The sequence below is a fragment of the Mirounga leonina genome, unplaced genomic scaffold, assembly GCF_011800145.1.
Source record: "Mirounga leonina isolate KUSES-001 unplaced genomic scaffold, KU_Mleo_1.0 Mir_91, whole genome shotgun sequence".
Taxonomy (NCBI): Eukaryota; Metazoa; Chordata; class Mammalia; order Carnivora; family Phocidae; genus Mirounga; species Mirounga leonina.
In genome coordinates, this window is record NW_023270839.1 from 46262412 (window position 1) to 46283411 (window position 21000).

At 43.3% G+C, this 21000-nt stretch overlaps 1 protein-coding gene across 3 annotated transcripts in view; it reads right to left on the reverse strand.

The window, feature by feature from the left end:
- The window catches only part of ADPGK (ADP dependent glucokinase), a 32441-nt gene extending 15482 nt beyond the window's left edge, over positions 1-16959 (reverse strand). For 2 of the 3 annotated variants that reach the window (XM_034994776.1, XM_034994775.1), the window contains exons 1-3: positions 16671-16959; positions 10172-10397; positions 6876-6938 (exon numbers count right to left, since the gene is read on the reverse strand). In XM_034994776.1, the coding sequence (XP_034850667.1) occupies positions 6876-6938; positions 10172-10397; positions 16671-16897 (516 nt within the window). In that variant the 5' untranslated portion in view covers positions 16898-16959. Of the gene's footprint in view, positions 1-6875; positions 6939-10171; positions 10398-16443; positions 16633-16670 lie in introns of those variants that run through there. The other variant, XM_034994777.1, reaches the window with a different exon arrangement.
- Between the last annotated feature and the right edge of the window lie 4041 nt (positions 16960-21000).

Here is a 21000-nt window from a genome sequence, read left to right on the forward strand (position 1 = left end):
TGCAAACCAAAAACCTACAACAGATACACAAAAAATAAAGGAATCCAAGCGCAACACTAAAGAAAGCCATCAAGTCACAAGGCAAGAGAGCAAAAGAACAGAGAATAACTACAAAAACAACCAGAAAACAATTAACAAAATCGCAATAAGTACATACCTATCAATAATTACTTTAAATGTAAATGCACTAAATGCTCCAATCAAAAGACACAAGGGTGAATGAGTGGATGAAAACACCGGAACTTGCTGCCTACAAGAGACTCACTTCAGACCTAAAGATAAATACAAACCGAAAGTGAAGGGATGAAAAAAGATATTCCATGCAAATGGAAACAAAAAAGCTGGAGCAGCAATATTAAATGAGACAAAATAGACTTTAAAACGAAGACTATCATGAGACAAAGAAGGGCATTACATACATAATGATAAAGAGGTCAATCCCACAAGTGGATTTAACAACTGTAAAAACCTATGCATCCAACATAGGAGACCTAAATATATAAAGCAAATATTAATAGACATAAAGGGAGAAATTGACAGTAATACAGTAACAGTGGGAGATTTTAACACCCCATTTACATCAACGGATAGATCACCCAGACCAAAAATCAATAAGGAAAGTGGCTTTGAATGACAAATTAGACCAGGTGGACTTAACAGATATATACAGAATATTCCACCTAAAAATAGCAGAATACACATTCTTTTCAAGTGCATATGGAACATTCTCCAGGATAATTCATATGTTAGGCCACAAAACAAGTCTCAATAAATTTAAGAAGACCAAAATCATATCAAGCATCTTTTTAGACTACAGTGGTATGGTAACTGGAAATCCATTCCAAGAAAAAAAAAGTAGAAAAAAGCAAACTATGTGGAAACAAAACATGTTATTAAACAACCAATGGGTCAACAAAGAAATCAGAGAAAATTAAAAAAAATACCTTGAGATGAATGAAAACGGAAACACAGTATTTTAAAATCTTTGGGGCACAGCAAAAGCAGTTCTAAGAAGGAAGTTTATAGCAATACAGCCTATGTCAAGAAATAAGAAAAACCTCAAATAAGCAATTTAACCTTGACCTAAAGGAACTAGAAAAAGGATAACAAACAAAACCCAAAGCAGAAGAAAGGAAATGATACCAAAGAGCAGAGCAAAAATAAATGAAACAGAGACTAAAAGAATAGAAAAGATCAATGAAACTAAGGGTTAGTTCTCTGAAAAGGCAAAAGTGATACCCTTTTAGCCAGAGTCATCAAGAAAAAAAGAGAGGACTGCCTACAAACTAGAAGAAGTGGACTAATTCTAGAAACTATCTTCCAAGAGTGAAACAGGAAGAAACAGAAAGCCTGAACAGACCAGTTAAATCAGTAATAAAAAAACTTCCAACAGGGGCGCCTGGGTGGCTCAGTCGTTATGCATCTGCCTTCGGCTCAGGTCAGGATCCCAGGCTCCTGGGATTGAGCCCCGCATTGGGCTCCCTGCTTCGCGGGAAGCCTGCTTCTCCCTCTCCCACTCCCCCTGCTTGTGTTCCCTCTCTCACTGTGTCTCCTCTGTCAAATAAATAAAATCTTAAAAAAAAAAAAACTTCCAACAAACAAAAGTCCAGGATCAGATGACTTCACAGGTGAATTCTACCAAACATTTAAAGAACAGTTATAACCTCTTTCTCAAACTATTAAAAAAAGAGAGAGAGAAAGGAACGTGTCCAAATTAATTCTACCAGGCTAACACTACCCCGATACCAAAACCAGACAAAGACACCACAAAAACAGAAAATTACAGGTCAATATCACTGATGAACACAGATGCAAAAATCCTCAACAAAATATTAACAAATTGCATTTCAAATACATTAAAAAGATCATTCAGACCTAGCCTCAGCAACCAGACAACAAAAAGAAATAAAAGGCAACCAAATTGGCAAGGAAGAAGTCAAACTGAGGTTTGCTGGGGGAGGTGGGCAGGGGGATGGGCTAAATGGGTGATGGGTATTAGGAAGGCACTTGTGAGGAGCACTGGGTGTTGTACAGAAGTGATGACTCACAGAATTCTACTACTGAAACTAATATTACACTATATGTTAACTAACTGGAACTTAAATAAAAACTTAAAGAAAAACAGCTAAGAATGATGGATAAAACAAAATGAAAAAAGAAAACAACAACAACAATAAAATTTCAAATGTGCATGTTCTGGCAAGATCGGTAGAAATCCTGACTCTAGAAAAAAGCAAGAATCTAGACATAAAAAAAAAATCATCCACCACAACCAAGTGGGATGCAAGAATGGTTTAATTTTGGCAAACTAATCAACGTGATACACCATATTAACAAAATGAAGGCTAAAAATCATATGATCAACAGATGCAAAAAAAAAAGCATTTGACAAAATATAAAAACTTTCAACAAAGTGAGTATAGAGAAAACATAACTCATCATAATTAAGGCCATCATATATGACAAACCCTCAGCTAACATCATACTCAATGGATCAGGAACAAGACAAGATCAGGAACAAGAGAAGGAAGCATCTCTCACAACTTTTATTCAACATAGTACTGGAAGTCCTAGCCACAGCAATCAGAGAAGAAAAAGAAATAGAAGGCACCTAGACTGTCAAGAAGAACTAAAACAGTCACTATTTGCAGATGACATAATATGGTATTTAGAAAACACCAAAGACTTCACCAAAAAACTATGGGATCTAATAAACGAATTCAGTAAAGTCGCAGTACACAAAGTAAACATAATCTGTTGCATTCTATATGGTAACAAACTAACAGAAAAAGAAATTAAGAAAAAAAATCCCATTTACAATTGCATTAAAAAGAATAAAATGTTGGGATGCCTGGGTGGCTCAGTTGGTTAAGTGTCTGCGTTTGGCTCAGGTCATGATCCCAGAGTCCTGTATTGGGCTCCCTGCTCAGAGAGGAGCCTGCTTTTCCCCCTGCCTGCTGCTTCCCCTGCTTGTGCTCTTTCTCTCTCAAATAAATAAATGTTAAAAAGACACTGATGAAAGAAATTAAAGACACAAATAAATGCAAAGATATACCATACTCATGGATTGGAAAAATTAATATTGTTAAAATGTCCATACAACTCAAAGCAATCTACAGATTCAATGCAATCTCTATTGAAATACCGATAACATGTCTTCACAGAACTAGAACAAATAATACTAAAATTTATATGGAACCAGAAAAGACCCTGAATAGCTAAAGCAATCTTGAGAAAGAATAACAAAGCTGGAGGCTCACACTCCTAGATTTCAGGCTACACTACACAATACTATTTTAAGTGAAACAGTATGGTATTGGCATAAAAAAGATCAATGGAACAAAATAGAGAGCCCAGAAATAAACCCACAGTCAATTAATACGTGGTCAATTAATCTATGACAAAGGAGGAAAGAATATACAATGGGGAGAAGACAGTTTCTTCAACAAATTAGTTGAGAAAACTGGACATCTACATGCAAAAGAATGGAATTGGGTCACCTTCTTATATCATATCCAAAAGTAAACTCAAAATGGATTACATTTAGGTCTTTTAAATCTAAGTTCTGAAACCATAAAACTCCTAAAACAGTTAGTAAGCTCTTGGACATCAGTCTTAGCAATATTTTTTTTGATTTGTCTCCTCAGTCAAGGGCAACAAAAGCAAAAATAAACAACTGGGACTACATCAATCTAAAAAGTTTTGCATAGCAAGGAGATCATCAACAGACTGAAAAGACAACTTAATGAATGGGAGATATCTGCAAATGATGTATCTGCTCAAGGGTTAATATCCAAAATATGTAAGAAACTCATATACCTTACACCAAAAAAAAATCTGACTTAAAAAATGGGCAGAGGACTGGAAGAGACATTTTTCCAAAGAAAACATACAGATGCCCAACAGACACACGAAAAGATGCTCAACATCACTAATCATCAGGAAAATGCAACACAAACCAAAACCACAGTGAGAGATCATCTCATGCCTTTCAGAAAGGCCAGTATCAAAAAGACAAGAAATAACAAGCGTTGATGAGTATATAAAGGAACTGCTGTGCACCACTGACAGGAATGTAACAATTTGGTGCAACCACTGTGGAAAACAGTAGAGAGGTTCCTCAAAAAATTAAAAATAGAAATACCGTATGATCCAGCACATCTACCTCTGGGTATTTACCCAAAGAAAATGAAAACACTAATTCTAAAAGATACAGTTATGGGATGCCTGGATGGCTCAATTGGGTAAGCATCCAACTCTTGATTTCAGTTCAGGTCTTGATCTCAGGGTCATGAGTTCAAGCCCTTTGTTTGCTGGGCATGGAGCCTACTTACAAAAAAAAAAAGATATATGTACCCCTATGTTCACTGCAGCATTATTTACAACAGCCAAGATATGGAAGCAGTCTAAATATCCATTGACAGATGAATGGTTAAAGAAGATTTGTTGTATATATATAATAGAATATTACTCAGCTATAAAAAAGAATGAAACTTTGCCATCTAAAACAACATGCATAGGCCTACAGGATATTGTGCTAAGTGAATTTGATTTTACTTCTACATGGACTCTGAAAAACAAAACATATGAACAAACAAAACCAAATTCCTAAATAGAACGAACTCATGGCTGCCAGAGGGGAGGGAAGGGTGATAGGGCAATGGGCAAAATAGGTAAAGGGAATTAAAGCGTACAGACTTCCAGTTAAAAATAAGTCATGGGGATGGAGAGCATAGTAAATATAGTAGAAAATATTGTATCTTTGTATGGTGACAGATGATAACTATACTTATCATGGCAATCATTTTGTAATGTATGTAAATGTCAAATTACTACATTGTACATCTGAAATATAATATTCTGTGTCAACTGTACTTGAATTTAAAAAAAAGGTGAACTTTCTAGAAAAAAAAGACAATATAAATTATCAATATCAAGAATGAGAGATAATATCACTACAGATTCTACAGATCTTAAAAGGAGAGAGTATTACAATTAATTTTATGCCAATAAATTCAACAATTTAGATGACATGGACAAATTCCTTGAAAGATAAAACCGTCAAGGCCCACTCAAGAAATACAGAATCTGAATTTCTCTGTATCTATTAAAGAAATCAAATTTCTTGTTAAAAACCTTCCCACATCAAAACCTCCAGGCCTAGAGGGTTTCGCTGGTGAATACTATAAACATTTAAGGAAGGTAGCATACCAATTCTACATAAACTCTTTAAAAAATACTGAAATATTTCCCAACTCATTCTTTAAGGTCAGTATTACCCTGATACCAAAACCAGGCAGACACACAGGGAAAATACAGACCTCATGGAAACTGATGCAAATTTATTTTTATTTTTATTATTTTTTAAAGATTTTATTTATTTATTTGACAGAGAGACAGTGAGAGAGGGAACACAAACAGGGGAAGTGTGACAGGGAGAAACAGGCTTCCCACTGAGGGGCTCGATCCCAGGACCCTGGGATCATGACCTGAGCCGAAGGCAGATGCTTAACGACTGAGCCACTGAGGTGCAAAATTTTGTAAACCGAATCCATCAATATAAAAAAGGAAAATACATCTGAACCAGGTGAGGTTTACTCTAAGGATGCAGGCTGGTTTAACATTTGAAAACCAATGTAATTACCATATCAAACTGAAATACGAAAACCATTCAATATGCATTTTTTCCTCCTCAAACAGCTGGTTATCTATCTGTATTTCTGGGTATCTCTGGGGCTTTGATTCTGTGCCCCTGACCCATATTTCTATTTTCAGGCTGGTTCCCCCAAACTTGAGGACTATTCATGGTTCCCCCCTCTGTCATCAGTAGCCACATCTATTCTGCACTTATTAAGTTTGTTTACTCTGGAATCATCTTTGTCAAGTCTATCTTCTTTGTCCTCACATATGGTCTAGCACCAAGTGATTCCATCTTACTTCATTTTTTTGAGGGACAGCGCATGCATATGCATGTGCATGGTGGGAGCAGGGGAGAGGGAGAGGGAGAGAATCTCAAGCAGGCTCCACGCCCAGCACAGAGCCTAACATAGGGCTTCATCCCATGACCCTGAGCGGAAGTCCAGAGTCAGACGCTCAACCAACTGAGCCACCCAGGCGCCCCTCAAATGATTCCATTTTTAGTAGGCTTTAGATATATCTGTTTCTCCCCTTCTGGCTGCTCTAATCCAAACCTTAATCATTTTACAGTAGGAAAAGAGCAATAACCTCCTTGCTGGCCTCTCCCCTCAAACCTATTCAACTCATAGCAGAGAACCTTCTTACTCACATGTTATTTTGAACACAGCAGTAATTTTTAATTGTTTAAACCAAATGGTTTAAGACTTGAAGACACCCCCCTACTGACCTCCACCTACAGGCCTTCATTTCCTAACACTCTGGATCTAGGCTCATCAATACCGCCAACTATGTTTTCTCTCATCACTGTGTGTTCCCCAGTCCTAGGTACTGATTCCACAGCCCACATCCTCTCAACTGTCATGTGATATAGTATTTAAGAATGTGGGTGCCAGAGTCCTAGGTTAGAATAGTTCCATTTCTGATTAGCTATGACCGTCTCTCTACGCCTCAAGCTTCATGTAGAAAGCAAGACACTTACAGTACAAACCACAGCACCAACTGGCCTCAGCTGTGGCTAGGACTACCTGAGATAATCTATGTAAAGCACTGTCCCGCACATAGTAAGCCCTGAGAAAGCATTAGCTATTGCTACTGTCCCACTATTACTATATTGCATCCTAACAAGAGACCTAGCGTCTGGCACACAGGTGGTCCATAAGATGAATATTTATTCATGCTCCCAAAATTATTCAAACACTAGTGAAAGATACAGGTTTTAATCTGGGAATTTGACCTACCTTTAAATCTGAGTTGGCTGCAAATTTCTGTCCAATTAAAGCTGCATTTCCTCCTACATAGTGCTGTAAGATAGTTCAAAGTTATTAGACAGTATTTTAGCAAACCATGTTACCCAAGCTTAGTAATTTTTTAATTTATTGAATTTATAGTCTTTTTTTTTCCAAAAAATTTTGAGGCTGCTTTACAACAATGACACACAGATGAGGTTTTAATAAAATCTTTAACCACCTAGGTTAAGACACAATGAATTTTAAACAAAGGTGAAAAAAACCAAATATGCTAACCATGAAAATTAGTATAACTGCCTTAACTGTAGATCAAATCTGGCCTTGAGCTTTCAGGAAGCCAGAAGAGATAAAGGAAACATGAAAAATGTGGACAAATCTTATCATCTGTGCCACAGTCCTACTAAAACGAGTGTATGATTGTGTTACTCTCCTCCTAAAAATCATTCAGTAGATACTATAATGAACTAAACTCCAACTTGTAAGTGAGGCACACAGGCCTTTCCTTATCTGCTCCCCACCCCCCCTGCTCTCTTCTCTACCCTCCTCTCCTGCGCTTCCTTCCCACGCCATGCTTGCAAGCTCTCTGAGCCTGTCTTCCTGTCTTTGTGCTTTTAGCACATGCTGTTCCTCTCTTCCGGATGCCTGGCCCTTCTCATGCACTGGGAAATCCCCACTTCCTTCTCAAGAATCAGCTGCACGCACCTCTTCTGCCATGCTTGCTGTCCCCCTTTCCCCACTGCCACCTCAGCCTCCACAGCTGCCCTCCCAGACAGGATTACAGATCCCTCGCTACCCCCATACTCGAGCCTCCGCTAAAGCCCTTGTCCACTTGGGCTACTGTCATCTGGGTACATGACTAGCTCCCTCAGGGCAGGACTGGCTGTCTTCTTATAGTAAGTGCTCAGTGGATGTTTGTTGCTAAATTTTGAGAAAGATGTGTTAGAAAATACAAAGGCTTTCCTGGGAGCAAGTCTAAGTATAATGGGTCCTAACGTAGAACGATGTCTCCTAAACACTGCCTCTTTTAGCTGCAGACCTGGTGCTGGAGAGGCAGACGACTCAAGGCTGGTATTCCATGTTGCTGACTAAGGATGGATCCATGTGTTTTGGACACCTGACAAGTAGGAGATAAGGCTGAGGCTCCATTATGAAAACTGAGAAGCCTAGTCAATACTCTTGCCCAGATGGAATGCCACCATCTCACCTTCCAGTCCTTGGCCATATGCAGAGGCACAGACTAAACAATTCAATTCTAGATTCTAGACACTGCTTTCATCCTAAGCTTCGTGTTGACCAATCTCCAGATTCGGGTAAATAGTAACCGCTTCCTATAGGTAAATTTAAAGCTTTCTGTGATATATAGGCTAAAATTTGGTCTTTTCACATGTTAGCATGAATTTTTATTTGACTATTATGGCCAGAAGAATTTACTAAAAATCTTGGGGAAAAATATTAAGATTCCATGAAGTGGATTTTGATTTTTCATGAAATAGTTATTGACTACTGTTTTATCAATCTGCTTACAGTTTAAGGGAGTTTGAAAAGATACCAAATGAAGTGTTGCCCTCATGGAAGGTAAGGAGAGCATTTTAGGTCTCATAATTTTAAGAAATAACTTGGACAATCAAAAAGGTAGGTGAAGTCTTTATAGAAAAAACTTCTTTTTTTTTTGCATTATGAAACAAAAAGCAGGATCAAGGCAGAAGAGAATAGAAATTGAATTAGTGGTTCAAATACTATGATCATAAAGACTTTTAGCAGCAGACCTGTCATCATGTTAGAACTATCGAGATTCATAAGAGATCAGAATCTCACTAGTGAGCTCAGCTATAAAAATGATTGCAGCTGACATTTTAACAGCTTGCTGTCTGCTTTACAAACTCAGCTGGGTAACGCCCATGCCCACTTCTAATGTTCAAATGGGAAGCTTCAAAAGCAAAAAGAACTTTACCTTGAAAGTTCTCAAAATAAAAGTGGTCATAAAGAATGGCCTGTGAAAAGTACCAATTAAAAATGGCATTAAGAGCTCCCCTAGCAAGAACCACATCCAGACTGGGGGTGACTAGCCAAGGGAAGATTTTAGGTGAGTAGGAAGAACTGGGTGGTGGAGAGACACTGAAATAAACAATCAAAATTCAGTCTCAAGAGGCTTGAGGGCACGTGTAGCAGCAGGTATGCTGGGGTGATGGCCTGGGATCTCCAGGCCCAGCACTGCCTCTTACTCCATGTGAACCTCAAGCAAGTATCTGGACCATGTGGGCCCCAAGGCTTTGTTTATGATCACTGTGTGGGCTTGGGGACCCCTAGGTCTGACAGGTTCTACCCTGTAGACCAGGGGTTCTCAACACAAGGTCCTCAGAACAATACCATCAATGTAACCAGAAAACTTCCCAGACGGGAAGTAAATTCTCGAGTCCCCATCCTACAACTACTGAATCAGAAACTTTGGGAGCAGGGCCCAGGAATCTGTTTCAGTAGCTGCCCTCCTGACATTTGTCTGGTCATTTGACTCTGTTTCAGGTCTGAGAACCACTGATCTAGACCAGCGCTTCTCAACCAATGTGATTTTGCTTCCCTCCTCTCCCTAGCCCTGGAAACAACTGACCATGTCTGGAGACATTTTTAACTGTCACAACTAGGGAAGGAGGGGAGTGCTACTGTCTGATCCAGTGGGTAGATGCGAGAAATGCTGCTGAACATCTCACCCTGTGCAGGACAGCCCCTACAACAAAGAATTATCCAACCCAAAGCATTCGTAATGTTGAGGTAAGGAACCTGGTTCTGGACCACCAGAGCAGAGGTGAGGATCCAGGACTCCCTTGCCCAAAGGGAGCAAAAGCTAAATCTAGTGCTCTGTTTGGCCTTATTCTCCTGCTCAGGAAGGACTCAGCCATATCACGATTATTCCATGTTATCAGCCACAAGCAATATCCAAATAAGAGTAGGCATCTTTCCTACCTTCAACTTGGGTAATATGAAAAAAGAGCAATTTGCTGGATGAACCAGAACCAAAATTTATTAACTATGCTTCATAAATGTTGGCTGAACTGAACTGACTAGAAACAGCGGAGTTAATGGAAGTTTAGATACACAGTTCGACAGAGAGGGAAAACACTGCAGAACTGGATTCCCAACAATCACCCTCCAGAGAGACTGGAGGAAAAGTTGCTTGGTTGCTTTTAGGAACCTTACAAAAAGCTATCTTTCCCACCTTATTATCAGTTTAATATCTGGTATGTCCTGTGTCCCACCTTATCTTAAATTTACTGCTGGTGAACCAAACAGACCTGGGCTCCTGGGAGCTCTGATGCAATCTGGGCAATGTCATGAAAAGCTTCCTTATCGCTGAAGAAGCGCTCAGCTGCGGCTCCCTTCCCCATGAAGTGAACGAAAGCTTCTTCCAGATCATTCCTTGAATGCAGAATGGTGTGATCTTTCCCATTCCCAGGACTCCGGCCAAGTGTCTGCAAGAGCTTCACCCCCGAGAGCACTACATCCACACAGGCATTGACTCTGGAAGGAAGGAGCAAAGAGATAGTGTGAAAGAAAAAGCAGAAGCACCAGGGCAGCTACTTTGCATTAACAACAGAGAAATGTTTCCAGGAACTGTATCCAAACAGAAAAACCGAGGAAGCGGATCTGAAATCTGAACTGGGAAATAAATAGCACATAGCGGAAGGAAGATTCCTTTATCTGGACGTACGTCTTAGGATCAGAACATAGGGTTCTTTCCAACAGGATGGCAAACTTTTTTTTTTTCTTAAAGACTTTATTTATTTGTGAGAAAGCGAGATAAAAAGAGAGACAGAGAGAGACATGCTGAGCAAGGAGCCCGATATGGGACTTGATCCCAGGACTGTGGGATCATGACCTGAGCTGAAGGCAGACACTTAACCGACTGAGCCGCCAGGCATCCCCAGCATGGCAAGCTTTTACGCTAGCTAGAAAGAGAAAACAGGTGCTCAGCATTTCAGAACAAAGCTATCATGATAACACAAATACAGCATTTCTGAGAAAATGTTGGCAAAGCCACACTGTATGGATTCCTCCTGGCTTTGTGACTTGGGCAAGTCACTTTAATTTCCGGGTCTCAATTTCCTCATTTATAAAAGGGTGTAATATGGGTGTTTGACTCATAGAGCTGTTTTGAAGATTAAGTTAATATATGCTTAAGAATACTGCTTGGTGCAAAGTAAGCAAAATATAAGTTTTGGTCAAAAGCCAAATATCAGATACCTTCCCTCCAAAGACACATTAGGATGGTGGTAAGATACACTAAATACCTAATGTCTAAATACTCCTGGCTGAAACTCTTCAAGAGTTAAGTGGTGCCTTAAAGACTGAGGACCATCTGCAGTCTGGTAACAATTCATCACTTGGCAGGTGTTCACTGGACCAATCCATGAGACCTTTTTAAAGGGTTTGTAAGAAGCCAATGCTGCACCACTTGGTTGGCTCTACAGAACCAAATTATAAAGCACTGTGGTTGTCTGGCACCACCTCTCTATGGTGTGCACAGAAAAGTTCTGGTTTATATTTTTAATGTTATTTTGCTAAAAGCCATCCCTTAAAAGAGAAGGGTCAAATAATCTGGGTACCTAGAGGTAGACTTCCTGCCCACCACCCCACAGTCACCTTTATTCCTGCCTCTGCCTACTGGGGATGTCATTCTTGCCAATGGGGCTAGATGACCACACAGGCAGCTCAAAGCCTCTGAGAAGGTCAAGGCTCCACAGCAGGCCAATAAACAGCTCCTGGTGATAAGGATGGCTAGGCTTCCAGCGTAATTCTGAGCAGATTTGAAAGCAGAAAGTATACTCATCAATAAAGAAGGCCCAAAGGATTGGCTTTCTAGTGTAGAATACAGCTACAATGTTTCCCTTCTAGTCTCTTAAAAAAAAAACAAACTCTTGATCTGGAAATGAACACATGAATTCATTAATGGTGGTAAATTCTAAAAGGAATGAAATTGGGCAAGGGAGAGGAATTTTATTTTTCACTAGATGGATTTCTGATCTTTATATGCATGTATTACTTTTTTTTTAAAAAGATTTTATTTATTTGACAGAGAGACACAGCGAGAGAGGGAACACAAGCAGAGGGAGTGGGAGAGGGAGAAGCAGGCTTCCCGCTGAGCAGGGAGCCCGATGCGGGGCTCGATCCCAGGACCCTGGGATCATGACCTGAGCTGAAGGCAGACGCTTAACGACTGAGCCACCCAGGCGCCCCACGCATGTATTACTTTTATAATTAAAAAACAATATAATTTTTAACAGGTTCGTATGGAGGCTAGACATCATTGACATCACTCAAGCAAGGTTTACAAGGGCAAGGAAGAGACACATCTCTCCTAGTGACACAAATTGACTGTACCCACATCATAAGAATTCTTTAATTTTTCCCCTATGGATCCCATGCTTTTGAAAAAGATTTTTCCCACCAAACAGGATTTAAATATTCAAATGTTCTTACTGTTTTAAAACAAAGATACACACATACTCTAAAGGCATAATCTAAGAGTTACTATGCTTTTCTGTGCATAAAACACATTGACATTCATGTGGCAGGTGCTTAATGATGTTTAAAGTACATTCCTTTCACAGCCCTACTGATCATAAACCAAGCATACCTTTTAAACTGGTGTTTAAATTCCACCTCATACAAGGTGTTCCTTAGTTCTTTATTTCTACTGGATTAGATGTCTAAAGGGTAGACTCTTAATAGGAATACTCTCCCTGGCTCTCAGATTCAAGTAGGTTCCCGAGTTTCAGACAGTGCAAGTTTGGATAGTGAGAGACACTATTTCCACCCAACAGCCCTATCTAGAAAATGTTTCCCAATGGATCTGGGTTCTGAGTCTGGAGAGCAAAAGTTCAGACACTGAGGGATGCCCACATGTGAAAACAGTAGCTTGCACAAACACATCGTCTTCATCTCCAGTAATACACTAAGATCTTGAACAGGGTCTGGTTCTTTAAAGATGAGAATGGAGGAAGTTTGCAAGTTACAAAACAAAACAAAACCCAAAAACCTCCTATAACCAAAAGGAACAACGTTCAACATATTTTGCAACACAAGACAAAACCCAACAGAACTAATTTTGAGTTAAAAATATGTACCTACCATAGGAATATTTTCCACCAGCCCACTTCATCATGTCATGAATACCAAGGGAAAAAAATCTTACAAAGGAAAAAATTTTATTCAGTAGCTTTTAATAATAAAAAGATCACTAAACATCTACTTGCCAGATACCCAACTAAGTACCTCTCCATGTGCTTTCTAGTTATACTTTAACCAGAGCAAGAATCTTCCTCTGCTCTTACCTCAATTCAATAGCATCCAGGAATGTAAACAAGCACATTACCTATGGTGCTTTATTCTCAGGAATTAAAGGGAGGGAGGCAGGGAGCAAAAGAACCAGAAGACCAAATTATGCTCGTTTGACGTTAGGCAGAATTTCACAGTTGAGTAAGAAATGTCTAACAGAGGGGCGCCTGGGTGGCTCAGTTGTTAAGCATCTGCCTTTGGCTCAGGTCATGATCCTGGGGTCCTGTGCTCAGCAGGAAGCCTGCTTCTCCCTCTTCCACTCCCCCTGCTTGTGTTCCCTCTCTCACTGTCTCTCTCTCTCTCTCTCTCAAATAAATAAAATCTTAAAAAAAAAAAAGAAATGTATAAAAGATCATAATGTGAGTTTGGAGAAAACGAAGACACAGGTGAAATAACTGGAAAATAAAGCAATGCTGAATGTCCAAACAACAGGAAGGGCTAGAAGGGTAGGGGAGCCTGGGCTTCCAGGCCTACTGCCAAGGCTCTTGAGGGGTGGGGGAAGGGGCACAGTTCCCCTTCTAGACTGCAAGTTCTTTAAAAGCAAGGATGGTGGTTCTCATCACCTCCCTTCTGCTTCATTATCTGTAAAATGTTTCCTTAGCTTCTTCCTAGCTTTTTAACACTATACCTGAGATACTGCAATAGGTAATCATAATCACCATAAGATGCAGAACTGCAGAGAAGAGAAATCCAAAGGGGTGGGGGCAGTGGTCCCTGGGCTGAACTCGGGATGGCGCTCTGGACAGAGAAAGAAACCTGGTATTAAGAAGCACTGAATATAAGGCAGGCATTTGCAGACAGGCCACACCAATTTGCAAAACGCGATAAGATAGGGAAGTAGTCACACTACTTTCAGCTGAGAAAAGTTGAAGCTGGGGGTTGACTACCATTCCACAACTGGAAAAGCCTAAATTCAAACCCAGATTTCTGATACTAAAGCTCTCACAGGGAGCATGCACAAGCAAAGATGCGAATGAAGGGATTAACTTTTTTTCTGGGTACAATAAGAATGTTGATCTAGTTAGAATGGAGAGTTAAACAGAGGAGTAGAGTAAGGTAGGTTTCAAAGGTCAGGGTGAAGCCATGTATTGGGGAATGAACACTAGGTTATCATTCACCCAATGAGTCTTTGGCACCAGAATCCGATTCTGAAGCAGGGGAGGTGGCAACATCTTAGAAAGATATGGTAGTGGGCTCCTATCCTTTATTTCTCTGGGTCCTTTCCACCAGCCCCTTACATGCTGGTGCCTCCCAGAACCCCACCCTTGCCATTTACCTTCTTTTCTTGTTCTCCTCTGGTGTGATCCCATACACTCTCTGACCTCAACCTAACTATTGGCATCTTCAAAGCCTGTAAGCCTGCTCCTCAATATGCTCCTAAACTTCAGCCTGTCAGCTGATAGCTCAGCTTCTGCTACTAACAACCTTAAGTAGGTAGATACAAATATTGTCATCCAGTTTTTACAGAAGCTTGTAAGTATTGATTGGCCCAAGATTACACAACTGTCAAGTACCAGAGGCACAAGGTAAGCCCGTTTCTGTCTCTGTGTTCATGCCACATTGTTGCTGTAAGGGAGATTAAGAAAAACGAACAAGATTGTGTTGGAAGATAGCAGGTTAGATTTCAAAGGAGGGGCAGCATACCTGCTTGTGGGATTTCAAATGAAGCTGGTATGCTGTCATGCCAGCTGGAACACTAATAATGAATATATGTTTTCAACAAATGAGGCCGGGACCTTGCTTTACCCATTTCTGCATCCTCAGAACCTAGCACAGACCTGACACATACCCTGTAGTTGCTGATATCTGCTGAACCTGCATAAAGCCAGGGAGGACACTTAAACTGATAGGGAGGGGTGCCTGGGTGGCTCAGTCCGTTAAGCATCTGACTCTTGATTTCAGCTCAGGTCATGATCTCAGGGTCACGAGACCGAGCCCCACGTTGGGCTCTGCACTCAGCGTGGACTCTGCTTGAGATTCTCTCTCTGCCTCCCCCCGACACTCGCGCCTGTGCACTTTCTCTCAAAATAAATAAAATCTTAAAAAAAAAAAAAAAAAAGAACCGAAACTGATAAGGAAGTGGCTGAAAGGGCCTGAACTTGAAAAAAGAGGTAAAAGGAGATATATTTCAAGAAACGATATGCTGATTAAAAAAAAAAAGTACTATGAGGTGCCTGGCCGGCTCAGCACATGAAGCATTCGACTCTTGACCTCAGGGTCAAATTTGAGGCCCACATTGGATGTAGAGATTACTTAAAATAAATATTAAAAAAAAATACTAACATTTGCCTGCTCTTTACAGAAGACGCCATGCAAGATTACACAATTATTTCGTTTAATCTTCAGGATAACTTTGCTCTACCTTACCCTTGCCCCAGTACTCACAAACACTAGCAGAGTACTTCGTAGAAGGTCTGCTTTTGTATCGTGCTTCTGAGCTGATGGCAAGATATTTAAGTTGAACTGAGACAGGATTTAAAGTTAGTGTGAAGGGAACAATGAGGAATACAAAGAAAGGAGGCACTGTGAGTTGGGAGAACTGTAAATATGCAATGTCACTGAAGTCAGGGGAAGAAAAGAGTTTCAAGAAGGGCAAGTTTAGCTGGTGGAAGAACTGCAGGGAGTTGACAACGAAGACTAAAAAAAGACAGCTGAATTGGAAAATCAACAAGTCACCAGTGAGCTTCGAGAGTAGTTTCAGTAGAGTGGTGGTCTCCCAGACTATGGTATTAAGAAAGAGGAAACGGGGCGCCTGGGTGGCTCAGTTGGTTAAGCGACTGCCTTCGGCTCAGGTCATGATCCTGGAGTCCCGGGATCGAGTCCCGCATCGGGCTCCCTGCTCAGCGGGGAGTCTGCTTCTCCCTCTGACCCTCTCCCCTCTCATGTGCTCTCTCTCATTCTCTCTCAAATAAATAAATAAAATCTTAAAAAAAAAAAAAAGAAAGAAAGAAAGGGGAAACAAGAAAGAGAAAGTCGGTAGCTAAAGCACTGAGGTCACTCCTCAGTGACCACGCCACTCACTCAAGAAGTTCAGAGGAAGGCGAACGCCGTCAAATTGGTTGCCGCAAAAACGCAGTCGCCAAAAGAACTGAAACAGGAATGAAGGAGACTGTACATGAGGGTGTTAGGCTGCGCGGGATTTGCAAGAGGCTATCAGGCTGGTCCTACGGAAATGAGAGAAGGGCGCAGGGACCGGGCAAGAGGAAAAAGCAGTATGCTGAGTCCTTACAGCAGTGACGAACAGGGCTGGTCCCAGACATCCGACGCTTCTCGCCAAGGAGGCAGCGTGGACACCAGCGCCTAGGAGCCTCCCGGGGGACGTCTGGGAACCCGTTTCCGCGCGGTTCTACCTCCTAGCTCCCCAGCAGCCGGAACTCCGCCAAGGCGGCGCTCGGAGGCCCGGAGCACCCGCACCTCCTGGAGAGACCCAGAGACGCAGGGCCCGCAGGCACTCACCCCACGGCCACGCGGCGCCAACGCCGGGCCGGCAGTACGATGAGCGCGTCCCAGGCGGCCGCCAAGCGGCCCTCGGGGGAGCCGGGTCCCGGGGGCGCGGGCGCCAGCTGTAGCGAGCTCCATAGCGAGCGCAGCGCCAAGCTGGGCAGCTGCGGCTCCAGCAGGAGGACACAGCCCACCGCCAGCGCCAGGAAGCCGGCGTACGCAGAGCCGCGCCACAGCGCCATGGGGGCAGTGGCGCCGCGGCCGCAGCCTGCTCCTTTCCCAGCCCGCGCCTCTTCCGTCTCGGCGTGCGCCAACGTCGACACGCGTCACGTCACGCCCGCGCGCCACGGCCCCCGAGGGGCGGGCTGGGGGCGGGGCTCTGCGCCGCTCCCCTGGTGCCAGAGGCGGAGCTGGGGGGGCGCGGTTGCACGGCCCTGGAGGAGGTGGGGCAAAGGCCAGAACGCGAAGCCGGGCCGGGGCGCCTGCCCGGGACTCCAGACGGACCCCGCCAGAAGTGCGAGGCTACGTTTGTTTAACCCGTACGACGGAACGGACGGATTATGAAGAAGCAGGCCAGGCTCACGCTAATCTTTGAGCCGTCAATGTCCGCATTTGGGCAGCGCCTGCAGTTGCTCGGAGGGGCACCAGGCACGCTCCCCCTCTTTTAATTCGTCCCTCCGCGAGTGTGTCCGTCCTCCACCGCTGGCTTAAGTCTTCCTCTCTCACCGCGGGGGAATTAGCTCAGACGGCAGCCGCGCCGCAGCGAGCCCCCTGGGGCACGCGAGGCGGGGGGATTCCGCTTCCTTAGAGGGTAGCCGAGGCCTTCGGCCGCTCGAGGCCTACGCCAAGACGGGAGACCCCGCAGTGATCCCTCTCGCGGGACGACCAGAATCAGGCCTTAAAGTAACCCTCTTGGGGGCGCTGTTCCCTTTAACAATATCAGAAAAACGCACAAATGAACACAGGCTTGTGTTACGGAGTTTGTGGACTTGGGTTAAGAAACACTGGTTTCTCCTCTTTTCCGTTGGTGATAGGGCTTCAGCCCAGGCAGGCTCCGTCTTCCTCGTTGTGACCCTTCTGTGTATGAGCGTACGTTAAGAGCAGTGGAGCTAGGCTTGTTACCAGCTCCTCAGCAGCCACCGTGCACCGCCTATTATTCCTTGGCCTATTCCTTTTTTTTTTTTTCCTTCTAGTTCTGCTGGCTCCTGACCTTGGCTTTGTGTCCGATTTTCCACTGCGCCTGACCTTTGGACTTGGCAATGAAACTTTATTTCCCTAGCTTTGATCTTGGGCAATAGGGTTCATCCCCCTCCCCAGCCCCACATCACACACTTCCCCATCCTGGCCATCTACCTTCCCCTAGGTCACCTCACCCAGTTTACCTGATTATAGCCGCCTTTTCAAAGGAGATGTTGACACAGGAAGAGATTTGGGCTGCCACGTAAAAGACAGAAGCCAAGGAGCCAATGAGATTTGTGTGGAACCATCAAAGTGTCTTCTCTAGAGTTGCCTTTCCCTTCTCTCTCCTCAGGTAGGCGTGTCGAATCAGTTCCTAGAGAAACTGCTCTCTCTCATGGCCCCCAGTGGGCAGATTTCCCTACCATCCCAGAGAGACTCAACCAGCGCCTAACTCAAAAGCAGGGTATCCACTGATGCCAAAGAACACTTCTCAATTAATTGTGCCTTGGATAAACCTCATTGGCTACAGCACTGCCACCGCACAAAGCTTAGAGAATACTTCTCTCTATCGAGAATTTGGACCAAGAGTCAGGAGTCTGTTGCTAGTTTTTGTTTTTTGTTTTTTTCCTGGACCCACAGGATCACATAGGCTTGAAGGTCAGATAGAGTTAGTTAAATATATTTCCAAGGTGAAGTTTTGGAGGAGCTCAGGAAGCTGAACTATGGGAGGTCTGTGGAGCAGACAGGCCTAGAGAAACGGGAATGCTCCACACCAGAGCGATGTGGAGAGAAAGCTACCTGGGGCCTTCCCTTCTGGCTCCCGAGATAGCTGCTGAACTGCCAGAACACTTTCTTTGAACCTAATTCTTCTGCTGCTTTCTAGGCTTGCCAGAACAACCCCCCCCCCCCCCCCCGCCGGCCACCACTCCCTCAGTTTTATTAAGATATAATTGACATATCAATTGACACATCAGTTATAACACTATAAGTTTAAGGTGTCCAACATAATGATTTGATACATGTATATGTTGCACAATGATTACCACAGTAAGTTTAGTTAACATCACTACCTCACAGTGACAAAATTTTTTCTTGTGATAAGAATATTTAAAATCCACTCTCTTTGCAACTTTAAAATATATGAAACTAGAACTTTTGATTTAGCCACGGAGACAAAACAGCAGCCACTGGAACAAAGTGGAAGTTTATTTCTCATGTGAAAGTCCGAATGGGGTGCTGATACTGCAGCAGCGAGCATGGCCCCATCTGCTCATTATCAAGGTTGCTCCGGGGCGCTTGCTGGTTGGTGGCTCAGTGTAGCTTTGTATTGTGGGTGGTGGCAGGGCTGGACAAAGGGCCCAGAGTCTGGACCTCAGTTCCTCCTGAGAATAGCAGGAGCTGTAGGAAGAATATCAGCTACACTTGCGGGTCGTGGCAGAATCTGATGTGACTTCTGGTCACATACACAATCCCAGGGGTCTTAATTCCTTCTCACTCCTCATCAGGGGCTCAGGGGCAAGCAGTCAGCTCTTTGGGTACTGCAGCCCCTCTTGAAATACTTCCTTAATGAAAAATAGTCATTTCAGATTCTGATCATTATCTTTTTAGATCTGGAATGCATTGCAAGCTTACTGTTTTTCTAGAAGTCAGATTTCTGGGGGCAATTATACAAAAGAGCCCGGAGTGGGCAGCCGTGGCTCCATTCCCTAGGCTGAACAAAGAGAAAAGATCTGGGCAGGCCTCAAGACACCCCTTCCCCCACCCAAATTGCTTCCAGACATGGCCTTTGCTGTTGGTTCTCTCTCCTAGGACCTTGAAATGAGAGAAAAAAGCAATTTGGTTCCAGAAAATTCAGAGACAAATGGAGGCTCCAGTTGTCCTACCCAAGACCCTGGCCTGGAAGGCCAGGATGCAGATCCCATATTTATATAAGGAATTAGCAGAATCCTGTCAGTTTCCAAATTAGCCTGAGGCTTTGGCTTTGACATAAACATAAGTCAACAGCACTCCTGTGATCTGAAGGGTTTTAAGGAGCAAGTTTGTTCCCACATTGGAACAGAAACTAAAATGGTACCAAATAGTCCTTATGTAAGCCGGGCTAACCCACTTTTCCACAGTTCCAGGCCTCTGGGGTTTCATCCAAGCTGCTCTCCGAAGTCCACACTGTGTCAAGGGCTTTGCTGATGCCAGGGACACAGCCAACCAAGGCCACACCCAAAGGCCGGAGTCAGGGCACAGCTTTGAAGGTTATAGAAAACTAAGGAGGGGTGCCTGGGTGGCTCAATCGGTTAAGCCTCCAACCGTGCAACTCTTGGTTTCTGCTCAGGTCATGATCTCAGGATCCTGGGATTGAACCCCGCCCCCCCCGCCCCCCCCACCAGAAGGAATAAAGGATTCCAGCATCTGAACAGAGAAAGTTTTATGTCTACAGCCACAGCCCTGGGCAATCAGACACCCTCCTCCCTCACCTGCCATCAGGAGGGCACTAGAAGATCTAGGAGGATTGCTGAACACAGATTGGGGCAGAGAACTTCTTAGTTTGTGAGGATGTAACAGTGTGGTGGCTGTGGATTTCCACTTTGGGGTTAACTGCTTTGGACTAGGAGGAAGTGCTGAGTGTGGGAAAGTGGGAGGGGCAGAACTGTCTGGGGCTTCTTATGTGGCAGGGGCCTATGAGCTTCATAGGGCAAATGAGTAGGGGGCAGGGTGAAGCATAGCCCTGTCCCACAGTGCTTTCTTGGATGTCCCACACTCCTGGGACAAAGCTCTCACACTGGCCGCTGTAGGCCTTTCATACTCAGGGGCCTCTGGGTTGGTACTCCTCTGCAGGCTGTGTAAGCCAGCTCTATTGTAGGTCCTGCAGCATGTTACAGCCATCCGATTTGGGTTCTGTCATAGTTACAGTGTACGTTTGGAAGGCAATGGAAAGTTTGCCTTCTAACTGTATTTCCTTCTTGAGTCAAGAACCCTAACAATTCTAGAACCACTTAGCCCCAGAGTTGTTTTCCAAAAACAAATGAAAAAATAAAAGGAAGCAATAAACGTTCAACTGGTATGGCATGGCTGGGCTGCTCTAGAGTGGCGAGGGGCCCAGGCTTGTTCCATCTTTTGCTCTGCCATCCGTAGGGTGACAGCATAGAGGAGAGGGAATGCCATTATAAAATCG